The 25342-nt window shown below is 40.6% G+C and overlaps 1 protein-coding gene across 1 annotated transcript in view; it reads left to right on the top strand.

Annotated features, from left to right (window-relative positions):
* adgb (androglobin) overlaps positions 1-25342 on the top strand; it is a 261632-nt gene that overhangs the window by 217478 nt on the left and 18812 nt on the right. Inside the window, exons 32-35 of the mRNA XM_043696854.1 lie at positions 4726-4904; positions 8222-8330; positions 16052-16182; positions 18154-18315. Coding sequence (XP_043552789.1) covers positions 4726-4904; positions 8222-8330; positions 16052-16182; positions 18154-18315 — 581 coding nt within the window. The remainder of the gene's footprint in view (positions 1-4725; positions 4905-8221; positions 8331-16051; positions 16183-18153; positions 18316-25342) is intronic.

The following is a 25342-nucleotide window of genomic DNA, read 5'->3' on the forward strand; positions in this document are numbered from 1 at the left end:
CTGGTTCTACAGCCTGCGCTGATCATTCAGCAAAGGGAGGAGACACTATCTTGAGAAGGAAGATAAGGACAACCTTTCACATTACCTTATAGTAAGGAATGCATAGCCAGCAAAGTTCTGGCTGGGGACACAAAATGGAACTCTCAGCCAAATCAGGAAAATGGCTTCCAGGCAAATAATAACTTTTCCCCAACACTTTCTCTGTAACCTTTGGATCATAACAAATAATGTAAATCAAGCTGAGAGTGAGGAATAAAACTTAAAAGCGCTGATGATCATCACAAGGCATTGTTGAACACATGGAAGTGTCCGTTGTAATGGAACCCAAACAAAATGGTACTTTTCTTAAAAAAAAACTGATAGAACAAAATTTTGGTTACAGCAGACTCACTTATCTTACTCATATCAGCAGCCAACCAAATAATGATATTAATCAAGTTCAGATGTTCACATCAGAAAGAAACTCCCACCAGTGTTGATGTTGTTGCTGACAAAAAAATAGAAGTGATAGATCGGCCTAACCGATCTCATGGACTATTTTGTTATGACATGATGGTGAACCCCTTTGTTAATTAAACTAAACACCCAGAAAAGCTCACCTCGCCTCGCTTCATAATCTGTTAAAATATGTGAATAACAGAAAATGCCGAAATTTCACTCTTTAAGGAAAATAAAATCAATTTATTCTTTAGCTCTAAAAGTGAACACCAAACAACAACTATTTACAACTCCAAGTCCCCCTTTATCTTAACTGCTTATTATCTGCCTCCAACTCTATAATAATATGCTGTTTCAATAAGACACTTATTAAAAATACATCAACTTAATTTCTTTTTACTGCAAATCTGTTTCATATGAAAAGCTACCTTTGATAGAGAGTGTTTCTAATTGCTTGGCTCTCGGTGGCAGTTGCTCTGTCTGATTTTCAAAATGCCTGCCTTTTTTATATCCCCAACATCGAATCATCTCATTGGTTCGATGTTGGCAAAACAATAAATTCAAACTCGACTGGATTTTAGTGACCTGGTACATAATTTAAACTGATTGGTTTAATTCAAATTGTTGTCAAAACAGCAAACAACTCAGATATCTATTTCTCAGCCAAAGGTTATATATTTTCAATTTTCCAGTACACTCTGTGACTGCTCATGTAAGCTCTTAGTGCAGAACAGAATTCACTCTCTCTTAAAACTACAGTACATGCCTTCAACTTCATAACAATTTTGAGAAAGTTACATCTTAAATGGGCATTATAAAATATTTTATGATTTACACCTGGATTTCCAAAGCACAATCTTTTCACAGTTCTCCATGTACTTGTTAAACAAACAAAAAAGACAAGATTTGGAGATGCCGGTGTTGGACTGGGGTGTACAAAGTTAAAAATCACACAACACCAGGTTATAGTCCAACAGGTTTAATTGGAAGTACTAGCTTTCGGAGTGTCGCTCCTTCATCAGGTGATTGTCAACCACCTGATGGAGCAGCGCTCCGAAAGCTAGTGCTTCTAATTAAACCTGTTGGACTATAACCCGGTGTTGTGTGATTTTTAAAAAAGACAAGAACATTAATACCAATACATCAACCTCATTTTATGTCCTGCATATTTTGAGTGTGCAGTACAGAAAGCAGGCATTATGCCTCTGAAAATGATCCAATTATTCCTGCTCCCTTCCTCTTGTCCCTTTACCTTGAAACCCATATCCCTTTCAAGTATATGTTCAATTATAATTTGAAAAGTTGTTGTAAGTTTGTTTAGAGATGTGTTTAGAGATGAACGTGGAGCAGATCTTTGTAACCGGAACTGTTTATTGAAGGAGAGACCCCTGCATGACTATCACGGAGTAAGTCTTTCTCCACGCTGAGTGTCCCATGACCCAGCCTCACTTTATCATTATCTATCATTATCATGTATGGCTACATTACACCACAACTTCCTCTAAATATTCCCATATTCACTAATGTCCTAAAGGAAAGAAATCTGCTTTCCTCGTCTGGTCTGGCCTACGTGTGACAGCATGGTTGGCTCTTAACTGCCCTCTGAAATGGCCAAGCAAGCCACTTGGTTGTATCAATCATTACAAAGTCTCAATGAAGAAATTAAACTGGATAGATCAACCTAGGCACTGGTAGAGACAAAAACAAAAACAGTCCTGTTAACCCTGCAAAGTCCAACATCTCAGAGCTAATTGGGAGGACTATCTCACAAATTAGTCAAGCAGCAACCTGACATAGTCATACTCATGGAATCATACCTTACAGACAATGTCCCAGCCACCACCATTACAGTCCCTAGATATGTCGTGTCCCATTGGCAGGACAGACACAGCAGAGATGGTGACACATGGCATACAGTTGGGAGCGTGTTGCCCTGGGAGTCTTCAACAATGAGTCCAGACCCCACGGAGTCTAATGGTTTCAGATTAACCATGGGCAAAGACACCTCCTGCTGATTACCATTGTACCATCCTCCCTCAGCTGATGAATCAGTACTCCTCCATGTTGAACAATTCTTGGAGGAAGCACTGAGGGTAGCAAAGGTACAAATGTACACTGGCTAGGGTATTTCAATTCCACCGCCAAAAGTAGCTCAGCAGCAGCAACACTACTTATCGAACTAGTCAGGTCATAAAAGACATAACTGGTAGACCGGGTATGCAGCAGATGGTGAGGGAAGCAACAAAAGAAAAAAACATACTTCACCTCACTGTTACCAATCTGTTGACTGCAGATGCATCTGTCCATAACAGGATTGGTAAAAGTGACCACGTCATAGTCATTGTGGAGAAGAAGTCCTGCCCTTACATTGAGAATAATTCCCATCGAGTTGGTGTGCCGCTATCACCATGCTAAATGGGACAGACATCAAACAGATATAGCAAACAAAGACTAGGCCCAGCATATCCCCGACTCAACCATTACCATCAAGCCAGGTGTCAACCCTGGTTCAATGTCTCAATTTTTCGACATTTAAAAAAAAGTACAAAATATACCTGTTAAAGCCACAGTATCGTCATACCAGAGAGTTAACTGGACTCGTCACATAAACACAGTGGCTACAACAACAGGTCAGAGGCTGGGAATAGTGCAGCAAGTAACCCAGCTCCTGACTCCACAGAGCCTGTCCACCATCTACAAGGCACAAGTCAGGAGTGTGATGGATTACTCCTCACTTGCCTGGATTGATGCAGCTCCAACAACACAAGAAGCTTGAAAGCATTCAGGATGAAGCAACCCACTTCATTGGCACTACATCCACAAACATCCACTCCTTCCACCACTGACATTCAGTAGCTGCAGTATGAACTATCTACAAGGTACACTGCAGAAATTCATCAAAAATCCTTAAGCATCTTCCAAACTCACAACCACTTCCATCTAGAAGGACATGGGCAGCAGATACATGGGAATACCATCACCATCAAGTTCCCTTCCAAAATACTCACCATTCTGACTTGGAAACATATCATCGTTCCGTCAGTGTCACTGGATCAAAATCCTCCCTAATGGCATTATGTGTCAACCTACAGCATGTAGACTCCAGTGGTTCAAGAAGGCAGCTTTATCACCACCTTCTCAAGGGCACCCAGAACCGGGTAATAAATGCTGGCTCAACCAGCAAAGTCCACATTCCATGAATGATTAAAAAAGAATCTGGACATAGCCAGTGAACTGAGCAGTCAATCAGAACATTCTGCCCAATATTGAAGTACTCATTAGAGGTCTTCAGTATGCTGCTGAATCTTCAGGGATTAGCTTGCCTTGTCAACATATGATCTAATGTTTTCTATATGATGTGTGTAAAAGAGCTGCGGTGACACTGAAATATTGGCACCTTTGGTGCTAACTGTTCCATTTTGTGGTCTGGTCTCAGCCTTCCACTTGGTGAAACAGCTCGATAGTAGAGAGATCCTCTCCTTCACCACGTAACTGTGGCATATTGTGCCAGGACTCATTTAAACTTGCTTTTGCCTGCTTTGAGTTCTGTTTGTCATGATTTATGCCATTTTTGCTTACTGTTCTCAACCTGTGCCATTGCCTGTTAATTTCCCTTTCCTCTTGGCATGAGGGTTTATCTCCTTCATGTTCTGCTCTTTTTGCCACGGCTTGTGTGCCCAAGTGGTATAGTTTGCTGCTGGAGTCTGTTTGCTTTCTGTTTTGGAAGTTGCTCATGTCACTGAAGTCAGTCCATTCCACACTCTGCCTGTCTTGCTTACCTGTGCTGCTGTCATAACGATTTGTTTACTGCATATTTGTTGGTTTCCTCCCTTCATGGTTAGTTGTTCTTCACCTGACACTGTCCATTGAGGCCTGTTTTGTATACCTCCGCCTATGATGACTTTTCCTCCCTTTCACTATGCTGCCTATCCCATTTTAGTGTCCAAATGAAGCTACTGCCACTGGTGCTGTTGACCTTTGATTACATTTTTGTGCCTGCACTGGGTGCCATTGTAACCTCTTCCATTGCTCCCAGAAAGATTTTTCTTTCTGTTTATGTTCTGCCATCATATTGTAAGTGTGCTTCAAGATGAATATGAAACAGAAAAGGGAGAGATCCCTGCATAAATATCTTGTCCTTCGACACACTGACTGTCACGTGACCTGATATGTCAGTAGCTATCTGATTGATAACTGCTCTTTACATTATGCAAGTTACTATTGAATATGGTTCCACACCTTTCACGTGTACAGCATTGACAATAATTAGTCTGTATTTATTCCTAGTACCTTCACGTAAACCTTCTGATGTTCCTAATATTTTGGGAATTTCCAAGAAGTTGGGAACCACTCCAAGTAACAAGACTGCAAGGAGTTCTGCTAAGGCAACAAGTGAACAAAAATCACCCGTATTATTAGATGAGAACACACTTCCTATGGATATAGAACAATCATTGACAAAAGTGGTAAGTATTGCCATGAATTAATAGGTTTATAGGTTGTCTTCTCTGAATAATAACACTTAGGGATACAAGTGCACTTCTTCCAATTGAAATTTTGAAAGAACAAAGTCATAACCACCAATACCAACCATAGAATATGCTCAATGCGTTATCGTCCTTTACATTGGCCACCCGTATTATTAGATGAGAACACACTTCCTATGGATATAGAACAATCATTGACAAAAGCGGTAAGTATTGCCATGAATTAATAGGTTTATAGGTTGTCTTCTCTGAATAATAACACTTAGAGATACAAGTACACTTCTTCCAATTGAAATTTTGAAAGAACAAAGTCATAACCACCAATACCAACCATAGAATATGCTCAATGCGTTATCGTCCTTTACATTGGCCATTAACTCATAAAAAAACCAAACAACTCAAAGCATTGTTTCAACCCTGCACTAAGATTCAAGTCTCACAAGCTGTTTACGGCCAAGACTGCTTGCAAAACTGGTCCCTTTTTTCTAAAAGCTGTTCCTTTTCTCAAGGATACTGTCCTTGATCTTTTTCAGAGGGGTAATAAACCAGGTCGGGCTCCAATCAGAATGGTTTGATATAGAAATGAAAAGGACTTTGAGAAGCCTTTTGTTTATATGTAAACAGATGAGACTTCAGGCCAAAGTGGTCATGTTTTAGAAGTGACCTGTATAAAGAGAGGAGAGTGGTCAGCTCTCTAGCTGAGCAGTTCAGCCCAGAACAAGTTGGGAGTTCATCAGTAAGCTGTGTGGAAACGGATTCTCTGTCTCTCCTTCTGCCCTTCTAACTTCAACCTGTAAGCATTTGTTCCCGTTGTACTGTGTTTTAAAGGGGGTTTGCTTATTGGGACTGTTGTGTATATTTGGAACAGCATAATTAAGTCTAGTTTGGATAGACTGAGTTCTGGGGTTCTTTATTCTGTTCTTGTGTTTCATTATGTAATTTTGTGAATAGATTTTTGTCTGTTTAAAAACCTGGTAGTCAGCTTCGCTAACTTACTCCGGATAATTTTCACGGTACACTTACCGAAACAAATTGCAAAGTTATTTTTAGCTCTGCTAAGCTGACTGAGTTACACAGAAAGATGAGAACTTAAAACAGTTGTATCAAAAAGCATATACAGAGAAGGAGAGTGAATGCATCCCTGTGTGTTATTACTTAACAAATGACGTCTTAATGAGGAAATGGAGACCATCACACATTCAAGCAGATGATTAATGGGCAGAGAATCATCAAATTGTTTTGCCAGTAGGGTATAGAAAGGAAGTGCTGCGAGTGGCGCATGAGCTACCACTTGGAGGTCATTTAGGGGTTAGGAAAACACAGACTGAAATACAAAGATATTTTTACTGACCTAGACTACACAAGGTTGTAGGCAAAAGTGAGGACTGTAGATGCTGGAGATTAGAATCGAGACTGGTGCTGGAAAAGCACAGCAGGTCAGGCAGCATCCGAGGAGCAGGAAAATTGACATTTCAGGCAAAAGCCCTTCATAGCACAGCAGGTCAGGCAGCATCCGAGGAGCAGGAAAATTGACATTTCAGGCAAAAGCCCTTCATCAGGAGGTTGTAATTGAATTTTGCCAGACACATCATACATGTCAGCTAATCAGAAAACCACAGGCAGTAATAAAGCCTGCACCTTTAATACCTATTCCAGCATTTGAGGAACCTTTCACAAGAGTCTTGATTGATTGCATAGGTCCCCTACCTCAAACAAAAAGTGGGAATAAGTATTTATTAGCAATATTGGATGTGTTGACTAGATTTCCAGAGGCAATCCCATTATGCAATATCACAGCAAAAGGGTTGTAGAAGAATTACTTAATATTTCTTTACTAGATACGGACTAACAATAGAGATCCAGTCAGATCAAGGATCAAACTTCACATCCAACCTATTCAAGGAGATTATGGATAATTTGGGAATAAAGCAATTTAAATCTACTGCGTACCATCCTGAATTGAAGAGAGCGCTAGAGTGATGTCATCAGACATTAAAGACCATGTTGATGGCTTATGGTCAGGATTATCCAGATGATTGGGATAAGGGAGTTCCGTTTGTACTTTTTGCAATCAGAAATGCACCAAATAAATCAACCAAATTCAGTCCATTTTGAAGTAATTTTTGGGCATGAAGTAAGAGGACTGTTAAAATTGATTAATGAGAAATTAATAAGTCAGAATTCAGAGACCACCCATTTGGACTATGTGTCACATTTTAGAGAACGATTAAATAGAGCTGGAGAGTTGGCTGGAGAGCATTTAAAAGTATCACAGCATACAATGAAACAAGAAGTGAATAAGAAATCACAAATTCGCAATTTTGCAATTGGGGATAAGGTATTGGTGTTACTTCCAGTAACAGGTGAGCCTTTAAAAGCAAGGTTTCGTGGACCTTATCAAATCGAGAGGAAATTGAGTAAGGTGAACTACGTGAGAAGGACTTCAGACAGGAAGAAGTCTCAAAAATGTGTATTGTGGATATGCTCAAAAGGTATTTTGATAGAGAAGGAAAGCAAGAGGAGAAGGTGTTAATGATTACAGCACAGAAGGATGAACCAAGTTCAGAGGATTCTGAATTGGACATTCCTCAAATCAAATTGGACAATGAGGAAGTTGGGTTAAATTGTTGAGTTACCTTCCACAAGAAAATTCAAATGACCTGGAAGAGTTATTATTATCACATGGGGAGATATGCGGAATTAAACTGAGAAGTGCTAACCTAATTGTACATGATGCAGATATAGGAGATGCTGTTCCAATTAAGCAACATCCTTATAGGCATAACCCTCTAAAGTTGGCACAGGTTCAGAAGGAGATGGAGTGCATGCTCCAGGTAGCATAATCAAAGTGAGCTACAATGACTGGAGCTCACCCATAGTCATGGTGCCAAAGCCAGATGGTATCCACTGGTTATGTGTGGGCTGTCGCAAAGTCAATACCATTATAAAGTGGAACTTTTCCAATTTCCACCTTTGCTAGAAACAAGTATAGCCTGGCAAAGCCTAAAATACAGTTAGCGAGTAGGAGAACTCAGTGTGGGAATTCACTCTGTGTTCCCTCGAACATTTTCATTTATTGCAATTTTAACCTTTTAATGGGGAACAAGTAGTAATAATCTATCAATGTCGTTTTTGCTGTGCTGCATAAATGAATCTCATTGATCCACCAAGTACTTGAAATCTCTGCAGTTTGTAATTTTTATTCGTTTGTAAAAATGAAAGGTTTATGCACAAATTGCATACCCCAGTCAGTTGCCTGATCATTCATGTTATATTAATAATCTGGCATCCCACAGGTTCACAAATACATTATTCAAGCATCAATTCTTTACAGAAGCTGGCCACTAACTGAAAGTGAATTAGCTTTTGCTGAATCGCAGAAGGATATGGACATCGAACTTGCAGGTAAAGTAACATACTGTCATTCTGATCATTTACTTGGAGGAACAGATGTGCATTGCAAAATGCCAAGTAGTAGCAAGTTTAATTCCTGCATTGTTTTCGTCTCTGAAGCTTACAATTGTGCAAAAACAGGTAAAATCTGTAATCCTACCTCTCGATAATTTATAAAACAAATCAAATTTACCAGTCCTATTGCAGTTGGAAGCTCTCTGACTTGGCTTGTTAAAGTGTCACATTTCCACCTGTTCTTCAGCTCTTTCATGAAAACATGAGGTTGCAATGGCAATCATTCTCTAATGAACATGATTGTCTACCTAGGAAATTCTGTGTCACTGGTTATGCATTCTATTGGTCTTTGGATAGCTGATGAACCCAATACTAGAACTGCATCTCTGACTACATATTTGGTAGGTGTTTCCAGGAGGTGGAATTGGACCTTGGCCTTGACATCATTGGCATTCCTTTCTTCAGCTGTTTTTCCATACTTATTATTGCTGTCAGATGTTCTCAAAAATTCATAGAATCATAGAATCCCTACGGTGTGAAGGCAGGCTGTTCAGCCCATTGAGTCCACACTGACCCTCTGAAGACCATCCCACCCAGATGTACTACTTCCCTGTATTTCCTATGGCTAATCCACTTGGATGCTATGGGCAATTTAGTTCGGCCAATCCATGTAACTTGGACTGTGGGAAGAAACCAGAATACCTGGAGGAAACCTATGAAGACACAGGTAGGGTGTGCAAACTCCACACAGACAATCGCCCAAGGTGAAATTGAACATGTGTCCCTGGTGCTCTGAGGCAGCAGTACTAACCACTGAGCCACCATGCCACCCTTCCTACAGGGATTGTATACCTTCACACAAGAGTTTCCTCCAAATCAGTTTATTCTGAACGAGGATATCCTATGCATTGATATCTATGTTGTATTTCTTGAAATAAGTCTCAGGGAGTGTTTGAAACACGACCTCTGTCCTTCTCTTGTTAAAGTACCTTCCTTGAGATTGGCAAAAAAGATTTGCTTTAATAGTCAGAACTAGTGGCCGGCCCAGCGGAGTTGGTTTTGGATAATCATGGCCTTGATACTGGTGCTGTTAGCTGCTTCAAGGACACTAATGTTAGCATACCTATCCTCCCAGTAGATGTAGAGAATCCATCTCAAACAATGCTGATGATACTTCTCAAGGGTCTTGAGGTGGTGTCTATACATAGTCCAAGTTATGGAGCCGTACAGAAGAACCGGAATGATGATTGCCTTGTACACAAGGATCTTAGTGTCAGCATGGATATCACAATCATCAAACATTCTCATCCTTAGGGGTCCAAAGGTGGCACTCGCAGATTTGATGCAATATTATATCTCCACCTCATTGTCAGCCTTAGGCGAGAGGTAGCTTCCCAGGTACGGGAAATGTTTCAGAGGATTTCTCCATTAATCTCAATGGAGAGATTGACCAGAACCTGACCTGGAACTAGATGGTAAAGGATTTAAATGTTTTTGAAGTTGAAGCTAAGACAAATTCTTTGGTCTGCTTCCACGAGCACTTTAAGTGAGGCTTGAGAATTCGCTTCTGAGAGAGCAGAGATGACATTGTCATTTGCAAATTGAAGTTCCACAAGCAAGACAGTGTTGTTTTCACTTTGGATTTCAAACAGTTGTGGTTGAAAAGTTTTTCATCCATCTTGTAGACAATCTCCACAATACAGGGAAGCTTGTTCTTGATAAGATGAAGAGTGTTAGGGATGAAGTTGAAGAAAAGGGTGGAGGCGATGGCACATCCAGCTTGACCCCTGTCTTGACCTCAGGATTTTGTCATATCATCATTGGTGAGGATTGTCATCACATTCCTGTCATGTAGGAGACACAGGATGTTGATGAATTTCTCTGATAACCTAGCCTTTGACAGGATCTTCCTTAGCACTTCCCAATTGACTGAGTCAGAGGCTATGGTCAGGTTGATGAAAACCACATAGAGTGTGGTGTTGTTCCTGACATTTGTCTTGGACTTGGCAAGCAGTGAAGATCATGTCTATCGTTGCACTCTTTGGTCAGAAACCACACTGTCTTCCCAAAACTGGGAGAAGGAGCTGAGTGAGGATTCAGGCAGTATTCTTCCAGTGATGGAGAATAGGGAGATTCCTTTGTAATTCCCAGTACACCTTGTCTCCTTTGTTGAAGACAGTGGCAATGGCAGCATTCCTGAGATTGGCAGAGATTTTGTCTTTTTGTCCCAGATTTTAAGTAGCAGTTGATGAAGATGAAGGGTAAGCTCTGCTCCTCCAATTTTCAAAATCTCTACTGGAATCCCATCTACTCCTACAGCTTCTCTATTCTTCATGTGTTTAACGGAGGCTTCAGCTTCTGCCACACTAGTTGGGAGTCCAAGATCATCTTTGATAGGATGTTGGGGATGTCTTCAAATACATGCTCAATGATTGTTTCATGGTGTAGGAGTTCTTTGAAGTGTTCTCTCCATTGGAAACTGATGTTTTCTCTGAATCTGAAAAGGGTGTCATACTTCCTCCACACCAGTTGAGGCTAATGGTTTTGAGTCCATATATTGCCTTTATGGCACTGAAGAAACCCCGGATGTCGTGTTTATCAATAAGGAGTTGCAGATACTTTCTCAGTCTACCATTGCCTTTTATTTCCCTAGTTCCTCTTTGTAACTTGGATTTTGCTGTTTGGTGATAGCTCCTGTTTGCCTCACTCGTGGCGATGTTTGCCAGACATGGAGAGCTTTCCTCTTCTTGTCAATGATGTGGTCATTCTCATTGAACCAGTCTTGGTAATTCTTGATCTTGTGGCCAAAGGTTTCTTTACAGCATGAGATGATGGCTATCTTCAGCTCTTTCCAGATTTCCTTTATCCCAATAAAATTAACTCTGGCAATTTTGGTGAAGACATTGTTAAAAGTTTGCTAGTCTGCTTGGCTCTTGAAGCAGCTCAATGTTAAGATGTTTTTCTGAACTCTTTATTCAGCTGCTTCTGGTAGTATTTAATGAACACTGGGGAGCAGATGAATCGGTTGACTGTCTAGCAGTCATCTGCATTGATCATTGCTTTGGTAATGAGGACATATGTTAGGTCTCGGGATCAAACAGTGGCATAATCGATCATGTGCGAGTCCTTTGATTGTAGACGCGTCCAAGAAGTCTTGAACCTTTGGTGGAACAATGTGTTCGTGATAATCAGTTGGTGTTCTGCATATTTGGTGAGGAGGAGAATCCCATTGGTGTTGTAATTCCCAACTCCTTCCTTTCCAGTGATTCTTTTCCAGAATTGTGTATCTGGCATTGAAATCTGAAAGGAGGATAATTTTATCTTCCTTAAAGATGTTGGCGCTATATCAGAATCTGATGTCAGTATTTTAAAATGGCAAAATCCAATTTACCAGTCCTACTACAGCTGGAGTCTCTCTGACACAGCTTGTTCAATAGGACTCCATCCCTTCAGCTAGGCAAAAGTGAGGACTGCAGATGCTGGAAACCAGAATTTAGATCAGCGTGATGCTGGAAAAGCACAGCAGTCAGACAGCATCCGAGGAGCAGGAAAATCGACGTTTCAGGCAAAAGCCCTTCCTGTTGAAGGGCTTTTGCCTGAAACGTCGACTTTCCTGCTCCTCGGATGCTCCATCCCTTCAGTTGTTGTCTGCTCCTAAATGATCCTTTCCACTATGAATTGACAATGCCTGCCATATTTCCCCCACTCTCAGGCATCACTCAAGCTCATATGATGTTCTCAATTTCAAGCTCATCAATCACTCTTACCTCATTTACTACCAGTGACAAGGTGGCTCAGTGATTAGCACTGCTGTCTCACAGTGCCAGGGACCTCGAGTCGATTCCAGCCTTGGGTAACAGTCTTTGTCAAAATTGCATGTCTGCATGGGTTTCTTCCAGGTGCTCTGGTTTCCTCCCAGAGTCCGAAGATGTGCGGGTTAGGTTACTCATAGTATCCAGGAATGTACAGGCTAGCCCGGTTAGCCGTGGGAAATGCAGGGATAAAGTAAGAGGTTGAGTCTGTGTAGGATGTTCTTTGGAGGGTTGGTGTGGACTCAATTTGCCAAATGGCCTGCTTTCACTCTGTAAGGATTCTATGATTTCATTTTGGAGCTTCATTGCCTGTTTGTCTATTCTCACCCTTTGGCATCTTCCATGCCTGCTCACCTACTTTTACCTTACCAATCTCTATATCCCAAAAGTTGTTTTTGATCTAATCTGTACTGTACTTGCCCTGCCTTTTGACCTACACTAAAACCAGTTTATTCTTGATTCTTCACCTGTCTCAAACTGTAATCAAATCATTAGTTAACATGCTTACTGCACTGAAAATAAATTGCAATCAATAAGTGGGTTGAAGAGCGTATGCATTATAGTACCAGCAGGGGAAGCGGAATAAATTGTAGGTGGATAAGGAAGATTTGGGAAGCGAGGGTTTGAAATGAAGTGCAAAACTAATGAGAGCAAATGACAATCAAAATATCAGATAAAGAAGCTCATGGTGATGAGGCACTTCTGGCCAGCCTCCCATTTCCTACTCTTAGTAAACCTCAGCTCATTCAAAATTCTTCCATCTGTATCTTAACCTATACCAACTGTTGTTCACACAGCATCATTGTGTTGCTGACTTTTACTGGAGTCTGGTCCAGCAACGCCTTGCTTTTAAAATTTTCAACTTTGCATTCAAATTCTACCCATGCCCCACATTGTAACCCTCTCCAACCCTGATTTGCTCTAGGACCTCTGCATTCATCCATTTTTAGTATTTTCTGCATCGCAGATTTCCTTTGCCCCATCACTGACAGCTGCACCTTTAGAATTCCTATCCTAAACCGCATCATGTCTCGGAATTCCTCTCTTCTAAAGCTCTTCTGAAGATCTAGGGATGCCATATAGATACAATATAAATGCAAGTTATTGTTTTAAAGCCCTATAGTGACTACATTTGTTTTCTTTCTCAAATGATTTTTCCTGAACATGTTGATGTTAACATCACATACTAAGGCAGAGTTGGGCATGAAGAGCAACTATTTTGCATTTTTGCTGCTCAACTACAAGTGTACCACCTGTGATGAGCAATATAAATGGAACAAATCCATCCACCTTGATTTATAGTGATTTTCAATTGAAACTATTTGACTAAAATGCTTGGAACAATGAAGTAATTCATCCTACAAACAGACAGGAGTAATTTATTTGTCGGTTTCTGATAAATTGGATTATTTAACATGACTTCCATAGATTATGGCGACTGTGGCTTTTTTTTTGCATCTGTTCACAAACATTTTAGAGGTATAGTATACATAATAGTCAAAAGGGACCAAGGGCATTTCTCTGGACCCACTTTTCCACAAAACCACCACAATTGTCAGTACCCGTAGAACCCACCTCTTCCTAGTTTTTCACCCCAAAATCTTATCCAGGCATTACATTCACTTCTATCGCTTACAGTCACTGTTCTATTTCAAGCAACTGACCACTGCATTTTTCCTATCCTCCACTTAATTTGCATTCCTCTATCTTTAAGACTACACCAACATTTCCACTCACATCTCATTCCTATGTGCTCTTCAATCCCAGTATCCTTCAGTTGTTTGTTTTCCAAGAGGCATACATCTTACAAGTGGAGAAATATGGTAGTGATTGTAGCAAGGTCAGTGAGGTGGACCTCATATAATATGAGTTCATCTGATTAGGGCTGTTAATCTGGTCCAATCAAGGAGCCCTGCCTGACAGATAAGAACAGGAGTGTTGTATGCACTTTTTGTTACGTAACTGGATTGGCTTTTTATGTACAAATGTCATTGTTGTTGTCTTGTAATATGTGAAACTGGGATTTGAGGTTTGTCCTCATCTCTCTGTAAACTGGTTGAACGGTAGGGTTTGGGGCCTGGCTTTGCGGCTCCTCTCCCTTGTAAAATTGCTATTGTATACAGCTGTAAATGTCAACTGTTTTTTGTAAACTGTTCTGTAATTGTTTAATAAAATTAAAGAAAAAGAAAAGGAGTGTCAGTGCAGTTAGACGGTAGTGTGGGGGTTTTAAAAAAAAACAGAAGTGTCAGATATTCTGCTCATTCTGAGAAAAAAATCAGGAGTATCACATGACATGGATGCTGGGGCAAAATAAGCACTATCGCTGTTAGGCAGTGGTGTGGGGAAAATTTAAAAAAAACAAATCCTGTGAGAGCTGGCTGTAGAAAAAAAAGGAGTGTGAGAGGTTCTGTTCACTCAGAGGGAGCTGGATCAGAGGGAGCTGGATCAGTGTTAAGGACTCTCCATAAAAATAGAACAGGACTGTCAGACATCCTGCTCACTCTGAGAGCTTATTCTGAGGAAACTGGATCACTGTCAAGGACTCTCCATGTGTAAATCAAGAGTGAATTGGTGATGTATTACCAGCCCCTGTGGGGTTATTTCAAGTAGCATTAGAGGCACTTAAGCAACTCCAAGGAAAACTCCTGACATAATTTCTCAAGTGAATCAAGCTGGTCACCTGCTCCAATGGTTGGATGATTCGTAATTGTTTCAAAGAAGTGAAGACTGGAAAAGTTAGGCAATATGCTTTCCTACTTATAATACTTTCCTTCATGTTTAGATCCACTTTATATTGAATCTATATATATACAGAACAACTTTGATTACCTGAACGAGACGGGCGGGGAGTATTTTGTTTGGATGACGGTTTTACGGGACCTTGAGATCTTGTTTGGATAATCCGAAATTTGGATAATTGACATTACGGATAACCAAATTTATTTTTACGAAACTGTCTGTGTAGAGTTTGCACATTCTCCCCATGTCTGCGTGAGTTTCCACCGGGTGCTCCAGTTTCCTCTCACAATCCAAGGATGTGCAGGTTCAATGAATTGGCCATGTTAAATTGCCCATAATGTTCAGGGATGTGTAGGTTAGGTGCATTAGTCAGGGGTAAATGTACAGTAGTAAGGGAATGGGTCTGGATGGGCTACTGTTTGGAGGGTCGGTGTGGACATGTTGGGCCAAAGAGCTTGCTCCCATGCTGTAGGGATTCTATCGTTCTATCATTCTTGAGTTTTATTTTTCTTAACCTACAATGCCACCTATAGTATGAATTTGCCATTTCCTCTGCTCTGGGCTGAGTTGAAATAGTTCCAAACCTTAGATATCACTGATTAAATGAAAATAGGCATGCAAGAAATCTAAAAGTGAGTTTAATATTTTCAGTTGTGAATGGGGTCTTCAGTAATACTCAAACAAACCTGAAGAGAAATCAAGCAGAACCTGCCAAGGAATGTTTAAATGCTTGTATCCTTGATGTTAGTTGGTGTGACTTAATTTATTTTAAGCATTTGAAGTGATCACATTTTTAAGATGGCTTTAGGTTGAGTAACTGGTGTCCACATGCCTGCCTGCAGCTCCCATCAGTATTCTAGGGTCCTTGCTGAGGATGGAAACATACATGTCAGCTACGTGAAAGTCAGACATCTCCTGCAGACTCAATTCAGCATATTTTCCAAGATCGCAACCCTCCCAACATATGTTGTTTAAATCTTCACCTGACAACTGCTTATGTATAAATACAGAAAATCTTTGTTCTGAATAGTAAATTACTGTGACTTATTGTTCCAGTATTAAATATCTGATTACTTATGCATAATGATTATCATGAAATGAGCTGAAAATATTGAGCATCCACATTGTCATTTTGTTCCTGTCGCTGTATGTACATTTGCTTTTAAGAGAGGACTATTGATTCTACTTTTCCTGACACTGAAGAGATAAAGCCCCAAACAGCCAAACATAGCAGGAAAGGAAAGGAGAAGGATAAAGGAGGGAAAGAGAAAAGTGCACCATCCAAGCCAGAGATTCCGGTACATTTTTTTAAAATGATCATCTTGTTCATTTGTGGAATGGAGGGAACATGGGGTTTTTGTCCTCTTAAAATACATTTCACAAGAAAAGGCCATCGGTGCTAAGTAAAGAACAAAGAACTGAAAACAACAAATTCTGGATGTCACAGCAGGTCAGGCAGCATCCGTGGAGATAGCACAAGCTAACGTTTTGAAGATGCTGCCCGACCTGCTGTGATTCGCGGTGTTTTTTTTATTTTCAGTACAGATTCCAGTATCTGTAGTAACTTGTTCCTAAAGAGTGAAGAATTTGTGTTGATATGGTGCCTCTCATGATCTCAGGGCATTCCAAGGTGCTCAACAGACAATATGGATTTTTAATAGAAAATCAATATGTATAATTATAATAGTAATACCACAGCCGATGTGTGAACAGCAAGTTCCCTTCAGAAAGCAATGTGATACTAACCAGATGATTAATTGTCGAATAAAAATTGGGCCCTGCTTTGCTTCAAAACAGTACTCATAACGACTTTTGTACTGACGTGGGAGAGCATGCAAGGCCTTATTTGAGAAACAATTCCTCCAAAAGTACAGTACACCCTCATAGTGTCAGCATAGATGTTGGTACTCACATCTCAACAGTGAAATAGTAAAAATGTTCATTGGCTACACAGGGAGGAAATGAAATAGGAGCATAGGAGCAGAAAATAATACAGTTCCTCAAGTCTGTTCTCCTATTTAACATGATCAAGCACATCTTCAACCAAGTTCCAGATATATTAGTTCTCTTTTCTTTTTATCCCTTTTTATCATTAGATAACAAGAACTATAAGTAGTAAAAGGATAAATAGTTAATGCTGGTTTGAGGAGAGAAATTTGAATAGACTTTTAAAGATGATATAAGAAAGGTTTGGAGTGGTATGGACCAGGAGCAGGCAGTTGGGACCAGTTTAGTTTGAGACTTTTAAAGATGACATAAGAAAGGTTTGGAGTGGTATGGACCAGGAGCAGGCAGTTGGGACCAGTTAGTTTGGGATTATTTTCAGCATGGACTGGTTGGATTGAAGGCTCTCTTTCTATGCTAAATGACTCTATGACTCCCTGAGGAGAGAGTTATCATATAGGATGGTTTAGGATGAGTGCTAAGGCCTTGCTGAAAAACCTTCCACTGATTATTCTTTTAAGGGGAGAGGGTTGGAGGGTATTCATAAGAAACAACAAGAGAATATCAAAATACTTGAGCTTGGATTTATGGTGAGTTAGAACGAAATGGAGACCCTTATAGTAGGCCTGGCTCTGGAAAAAAGTTGCTATAGAGACTGGAGTAAATGGCCAGTGACTTTTCAGATTGGTTTTCTAGCTATGGTCCTCAAAATGTTAATATAAAAAGCAGTTTGGTTAATCATGTACAGCTGGTGTATGGGTAAAAAGGTAACCGTGGTCTTCTTTAGGATTTTGGAAGTCAAAGGAGCCATTTATAATTTTTCTGCAAATGATACAGTATTTTTACCTTTTTTTGCTTTCCCAGGAATTCTGGTTGTAGATGAGGTGGTGCACACGGTTACATTGATGATACAGAGCATAAATGGTTTTATGGGCTTTCATTGCCATCTCTTTATGGCTTGCATTGTAATTTTGTACTAACAAAAGCAAAATGCAATAGATGCTAGATATTGAAAATTAAAATAGAAAGTACTATAAGTATTAAGCAGGTCTGAAAACATCTGTGGAGAGAAACAAAGTTAACAATTGAGGTCATTGATCCATCACTGGCTCTGATCTACTCATCTTGTGGCTGAGCTCAAACTGATTCACATATTTTGTTACATTACCACAGTGATTACATTACAAAAGTCTACATTAGCAATTGAGATGATCTTCTTTTCATTTATTGTTCTTGTTTTAACCGTTCTCCTACTTACTGATGTTTAATAGGTATGTGTTGCAATATTTGATGTGGAAATTAACCGATTTTGTTTCATTTCTAAGGTGCAGCAAATTGATTTAACAAAACCTCACTTTACACTTCATTATGTCACTGAGTATGGTGAAAGTGATTGTTTTGACATCAAGAAAGACACCGAACGACAAGATGAAATTCAGGCTATGAAACGAGCTTGGGAAGCTGCAGAACCTGGAAGGGCTTTCAAAGTAATCCACTGTGAACTAACTAACATTTTTAATTTCTAAAGTGGTGTTCTTTATATCTCTATATGGTAATGATGTATGTAAAAATATTTAACTCTTTAGGAAATAGCACTCTTCGTGACCTCTGAGTATCCCAAACTGCATCACAAAAAAGGCATGAAGTACTGTCCTATAGGCAAACACGGCAGCCAATTTACTTACATCAAAATGCCCCAAACAACATAGAGTAATAACCAGCTCATGTGTTTCTAATTTTATTAGTTAAGGGGTAAATATTTACAAACTCCCTTGCTGTATTTTGAAATGGTGCCATGCTATCTCTTACACAATTTCTGAAAGGAGAGACGAGGCCTCTACTTAATGTCTTAAGTGAAAGGTAAAAATGGCACTCTAACGGTTCAGCACGTCCTGAAGACTGCAGTGCGGTGTAAGCCATAGATTTCATAGGTATGTGTTGCAATAGCTCACATTTCTGCTTTGAGGTTTGGTACGATCCTCTGATTCAGGTAAATGTGCTATCACTGGGCCATGTTGCATTTCCAACAGGAACCATATGCTTGGAGATTTGAGGCTTCATCAATGCAGCTGCTGGGTTTAGTCACTAGACTTTGACAGATTGTTTACAATTAGGACTTGATCTCATACTGTTGTCGGTGAGTCTTTTCAGCACAAATTCAAAAGATCTAAAGTTGAAGTAAGCTGAGCTTGTACACTGATTCAAAACTCAGGGGTTTTGATTTTGTCCCACAGTTAGTGAGTCCACTGACAGAAGAAGTCAGGAATATAGGACAGTAAAGATAAGGCCACTGAACCTGATCATGTGATGTCAAGCTCATTATTATGACAAGAATCCTTGTCATCTGAACCCCATGCAGGAGAAGGAATTATATTTGAACGGCAGAAGGCTTTGTTTAAAACCTGAAATGCGATATTGCAATCTTCCTGAGTGAGGACTGCAAATAAATTAGACATCTTTGTCAGACATATAAACACCATACTGGAAAACTTTTGAGAGTGCACATAGAAAAAAGAATCTCATCTTTGTAAAAGTTCATTTCGTGTCATTGACTGATTTAGCTGTGTTTGGAGATGCCACTATCCATTCACAGCAGCAACCCACAGTTCAGTAGGACCTCATTGAGCCAATTCCTTCAGGTGATTTGGGAACACAGAGCATGTCTACTTCCAGCTGACAACCACAAGAAGCCTGATCGAACCAAATGGACTGGACAGAGGCCACTGAGAAACAGAGCAGCGAGAGACTCCATCTAAGGGACTGGGTCCAGTTTTAAAAAGGGATAAATGACCTCCTCTGAACTGCAAAGATGAGTTTGAGTCTAATATATGCCAAGAAATGAATGAAAGATAGCGGGAAAAGTCAGGGCATTGAATGATTAAAGGCTCATGTTGAGGTATAGTGTGTTACCCTGATCAATTTCCAGTGTTGCATAGCTACAAATGTAGCTTGAACATAACTACATTTCCTGAGAGTGTACAGGTTGGAAGAGCAGTGTACAACCTGACCCCTCGTGTGACCAGGAGCCATTCTGGCAGTGAGTTATTCTCCTCAGCATCACTGGAAACCAAATTTTTCTCCACTGATGCTTATAGGAACAAAAGAACCACTGTGCCAGGGAGCAATCCAAGACCAGTGATAGACAGCTAGCGATTCATCCCCTGACAGAGGCAGAGTTGGAAGCCCTGAAGTTGGCAGGGAAGCAGGACACATAGCCAATGGCTGATCTGAGTTCAGATTGAGCAGTGTGGAGAGTGATGAGGAATTGCACTCATCCATCTCTGCCATAACCATGACAACCTGTTGCATCCATGAAGGGCAATGACCCTTAACAGCAGCATTCCAATAATTGTTTTTATGCTTCATTTGCATTGTTGACTGCCACAGAGAATACTGACTAGCATCTATGTGATACTTCTGACACCTTTCCACAGAATAATAGTCCAGATGACTCTAAGGACATAACAACATACCTGAACCATGTATCTGGCACCTGCACCGATACATAATTTAGCTCCTACCAAGTTGTGTGCACTGGCCTGGGGTCGCAATCTGGTGGGTACCACATAGTCACACAGATTATGATGAGAGAGGCAGTGGCAGGTGAGACAAAAGATACTCTGAGGGTTTCTGAAGAACAGCTGTCCCCACTTATGAAGGACCTCAGATGACAGCAACACTCAACCATTTGGGAGTTGGAGTGGCAAATGAGAGTGAATCTGATGGAACTACCTCTGGCTTTCAGCATACATAGCTGGGCAATAGAGGATTCCTTCCACAGAATGGCCTCTCCCACATTTCAGATGGGATAAAATATATGCATCTTCCACAGAGACAGCATCGACTACCACAGAGTAGCAGAACCAGGAGATGACACCATGGATGCCTAGTGATGGAACGACCTTCCAGACCATTACTAGTGCCAGAGGCTCACTGAAGTAGTGAGCTAGTAAGAGGTTTTTGGTGCTCCTGGTCACTTCTACAAGCACACCTTGCCACCAAGGAATGGGTCATGCCATGTCACACTAAGACGTTAGGGAAACTCTGGACCGACACACTCTATGTTGCCAAGAACACCCCAGCTCCAAAGCCAGTGACTGAATCTCTTCCATTGGCAGTGATCATATATGCCCCATCCAGGTTAAGTCCAGTCAAAGGTTACTTGTCCAATCAACAAAGGCCTTGGGACAGAGAGAGCAGCAGCCTGCTCACACCATATCTCCAACTGTCTCAGCACAGCATCCTAAAATTTTTCAAAAGGTGCACTTTCACACAGTCAGGTTGCACTCATGTTTATATTATTATGTTAATGAAGAAGCTTTTTTGTCCCATTATGATGTTGTCTGTTTCATTCAGCACTTTTTTTTGTTCGAAAGTCTCGTAAATTTTTCCCTTCAGTGATGTATGATGTTTAATAGCATGTGTTACAGAGGCACTGGCTGCTTGCAGTCCTCTGTATGATGTCCAAGGTAGAGCATTGTGAATTCTCAGATGAAATGGGCCATCTGTGGAAAACTGTTAAGGCTGTAATTATTAGGTCAATTAATAGTGAGCAGGTGCCTGGAAGCTGGTCAGTATGACGTCATTCATAGCCTTCTGTGTGCTAACATCCATGGTACACACTTCCCTAATAGCCCACTGATGTGGATTCCCTTTCATGTCACTCTCTACTTCCCTGTTTTAGACTTCTTCCTACTTTTCTTCCTCTAAGCAAGTGTTGTCATATCGCTGCATAGAGGTGTTAATACAATGAATAGCACACAATATGATACTTTTACTGTGGAAAAGGAAATGGAAGATATAGACTGTAGGGAAATAGATGGTGACATCTTGCAAAATGTCCAGATTACAAAGGAGAAAGTGCTGGATGTCTTGAAATGGGGAAAGGTGGATAAATCCCCAGGACCTGATCAGGTGTACTCGAAAACTCTGTGGGATGCTAGATAAGTGATTGCTGGGCCTCTTGCTGAGATGTTTGTATCATCGATAGTCACAGGTAAAGTGCCGGAAGACTGGAGGTTGGCAAACGTGGTGCCACTTTTTAAGAAGGGTGGTAAGGACAAGACAGGGATCTATAGACGAGTGAGTCTGACCTCGGTGGGCAAGTTGTTGGAGGGAATCCTGAGGGACAGGATGTACATGTATTTGGAAAGGCAAGGACTGATTCGGGATAGTCAACATGGCTTTGTGCGTGGGAAATCATGTCTTACAAACTTGATTGAGTTTTTTGAAGAAGTAACAAAGAGGATTGATGAGGGCAAAGCGGTAGATGTGATCTATATGGACTTTAGTAAGGTATTGGACAAGGTTCCCTATGGGAGACTGATTAGCAAGGATGGATCTCATAGAATACAGGGAGAACTATCCATTTGGATACAGAACTGGCTCAAAGGTAGAAGACGAGGGTGGTGGTGGAGGGTTTCTTTTCAGACTGGAGGCCTGTGACCAGTGGAGTGCCACAAGGATCGGTGCTGGGTCAGTGTTGGTGAACAAAGAGACCTTGGATGCAGGTTCATAGATCCTTGAAAGTGGAGTCGCAGGTAGATACGATACAGTATTGAGTACAGGAGTTGGGAGGTCATTTTGTGGCTGTACAGGACATTGGTTATGCTACTGTTGGAATATTGCATGCAATTATGGTCTCCTTCCTATCGGAAAGATGTTGTGAAACTTGAAAGGGTTCAGAAAAGATTGACAAGGATGTTGCCAGAGTTGGAGGATTTGAGCTATAGCGAGAGGCTGAACAGTCTGGGGCTGTATTCCCTGGAGCGTCGCAGGCTGAGGGGTGACTTTATAGAGGTTTACAAAATTATGAGGGGCATGGATAGGGTAAGTAGGCAAAATCTTTTCCCTGAGGTTGAGGAGTCCAGAACTAGAGGGCATAGGTTTAGGGTGAGAGGGGAAAGATATAAAAGAGTCCTAAGGGGCAACTTTTTCACGCAGAGGGTGGTACGGGTATGGAATGAGCTGCCAGAAGAAGTGGTGGAGGCTGATACAATTGCAACATTTAAGAGGCATTTAGATGAGTATCTGAATAGGAAGGGTTTGGCAGCATATGGGCTGGGTGCTGGGAGGTGGGACTAGATTGGGTTGGGATATCTGGTCAGCATGGACGGGTTGGTCCGAAGGGTCTGCTTCCATGCTGTACATCTCTATGATTCTATTTTACTGGGTCATACTACAAAAGCAGCTTCATAACAAGGTGTGGCAGCGAGAACATAGCTTTGGAAGACCAATGGTTTACTCTATGATGTTGTTTGTTACAGAGTCATACAGCATGCAAACAGTCCCATCCGTCCAGTTCAACCATGCCGATCAGGTTTTCCAAACTAAACTAATCCCACTTGCCTGCATTTAGCCCATGTCCCTCTAAGCCTTTCATATTCATGTATCTGTCCAAATGTCTTTTAAATGTTGTAACTGTACCTGCAACTACTACTTCCTTGGGCAGTTCATTCCACATATGAACCACCCTCTGTGTGAAAGACAGTGCCTTTTAAATCTCTATCCTCTCACCTTAAAATTATTCCCTTTAGTTTTGAACTCCCTTACAGTAGAGAAAAGACCTTTACTATTTATCTTATCTATGCCCCTCATGATTTTATAAACCTTTATAAGGTCACCCCTACCATGCTGCAGTGGGAAAAGGTCCCAGCCTATCCAGCCTCTCCTCATAATTGAAACCCTGCAGCTCCGGTAACATCCTTGCACATCTTTTCTGCAGCCTCTCCATAATGTCTGGCAGTGAACCTCTCTTCAGCCTTATTAGTGTTTTCAGTCCTCTGCTTGGCTGTTCCTGCCAATCTGGATCCTTATGAATTCTCCAGCCCTCTTGAATAGCACATTCGTTATCTGCTTTATGCAATAACGTATGACTGCTTGGGAAATGTTTCAGATGTTACCTGTAGACTACTGAAATGAACCAGCTACGGAAGGTTAAGAGCTGCAGTAATCTATAATGCCATATCATATACCCACTGTATCCCCATGAATTCTGCAGCAGGATGCATAGTTCTGTGATCTGTTCAAGAACTATCTCTCCAACATTTTCAGGTACATTCATGTAAGCACTCACATACCCCTGGAGCCTGCATCTGTATCTGCCTCTCCTTGTTGCCTGGCCTGTGGTTATGCTGTCTCCAATCGCTGCTCCTGCATTGCCTGCACTGGTTCCTGTATGAAAGGGTGTTTCTGTGCAGTGCTGATCACCTCCAGTGCTTGAGGATGAAAGATACAGAGTAAATTACTTCCATTGTGCAATACCCTCTTCTTTAATAGCAGCTTCTGAAATGCCCTTCTTTTAGAGATTCAGATCTTTGGTTTAGTAAGTGGCCTTTAACTTTTGGAACAGACATTTCAGGCTGAGTCACTTCCAGCCAGGCTTCTATACTTAGCAAGAATCACTATTACAAATAATGAGATTCAAGCTACAGGTAAACTATGAACTGTGGACAATTAACTCAAATAGTTGAAATTCAAACCCTCTAATAAAACTTCCTCTACACACACACACATAGACAGATAAAAGCATTGATGTTATGAGTGAAGGGGAAAAGTGAGAACAATGGGGTCACAACGTTCTGTGGTGTTTAAACAATCTTAATGGTTACCTGTGTTAGTTTGGAACCAGATTTTCCACACATGCTGAAATGCCCGTTGGTGGCACATGCATTTTACACTATCGAAAACAGCTGACGGCTTTTAGGTAGATACAGACAACAGAACCTGCTACAGATTTGTTGACCGTACCAATAGCATTGGCTGCACTTAATACATCGTTTTTATTGGCTTTATACTTATGTCCATCCTCAAGTAATTTGTCAGCAATGTGGCCCTTTTCCTTGACCAGAAGATCCTTCGCAAAGGATTTACCTAGTGTGGTGCTGATTACCAACTCAATGAATCTCTCTGACAATTCTTTGGAAAAGTCACTCTCCTATCCTTTATTGTAGCCTTTCCAAAAAAAACTGGGCAATAGAATCTTAGAATTACTGACTATATGGAATGAATTGGAGTCTGAAAATCTCGAAGTTAATTTTTACCTTGAGATGATCTTTGAGAATTTTCTGGATTTTCTCTAGATCTTTCTGATCATCTACAGAAAAACTAATATTTTACTTCTGTGAAACCCATTTTTGCCAATGGCTATTTACCAGGATTGTGTACTGTTTGATCTGTAAAATAGAATGGCAAACATTGTCTGCACAGTTGTAATTCAGTAATTCAGTAAAGATACCAATTGATGTCCTGTCCATTTTATGCATTTGCCTTCCATTTTGTTTTACAGATCTTTATCTTTTTTTATAGAAGTAGAGTGTAGTGCTTCTGTATTAATATATTTTAAGGACTTTGCTTCACTTCCATTTTTTTCCACTTTATTGCATCTGTTTCCCTTCACTTTATGCTATTGTTGCCTCTTTACAGGCCTTGATTCCTTTAACATTTGTTTTATAAAGGGCAGGATTGGATTTGTAGGTTTCTGTTTGCCATTTATGACAAATAAGGATTGTTGAT

This window comes from Chiloscyllium plagiosum, chromosome 9 (assembly GCF_004010195.1).
Source record: "Chiloscyllium plagiosum isolate BGI_BamShark_2017 chromosome 9, ASM401019v2, whole genome shotgun sequence".
Lineage (NCBI taxonomy): Eukaryota > Metazoa > Chordata > Chondrichthyes > Orectolobiformes > Hemiscylliidae > Chiloscyllium > Chiloscyllium plagiosum.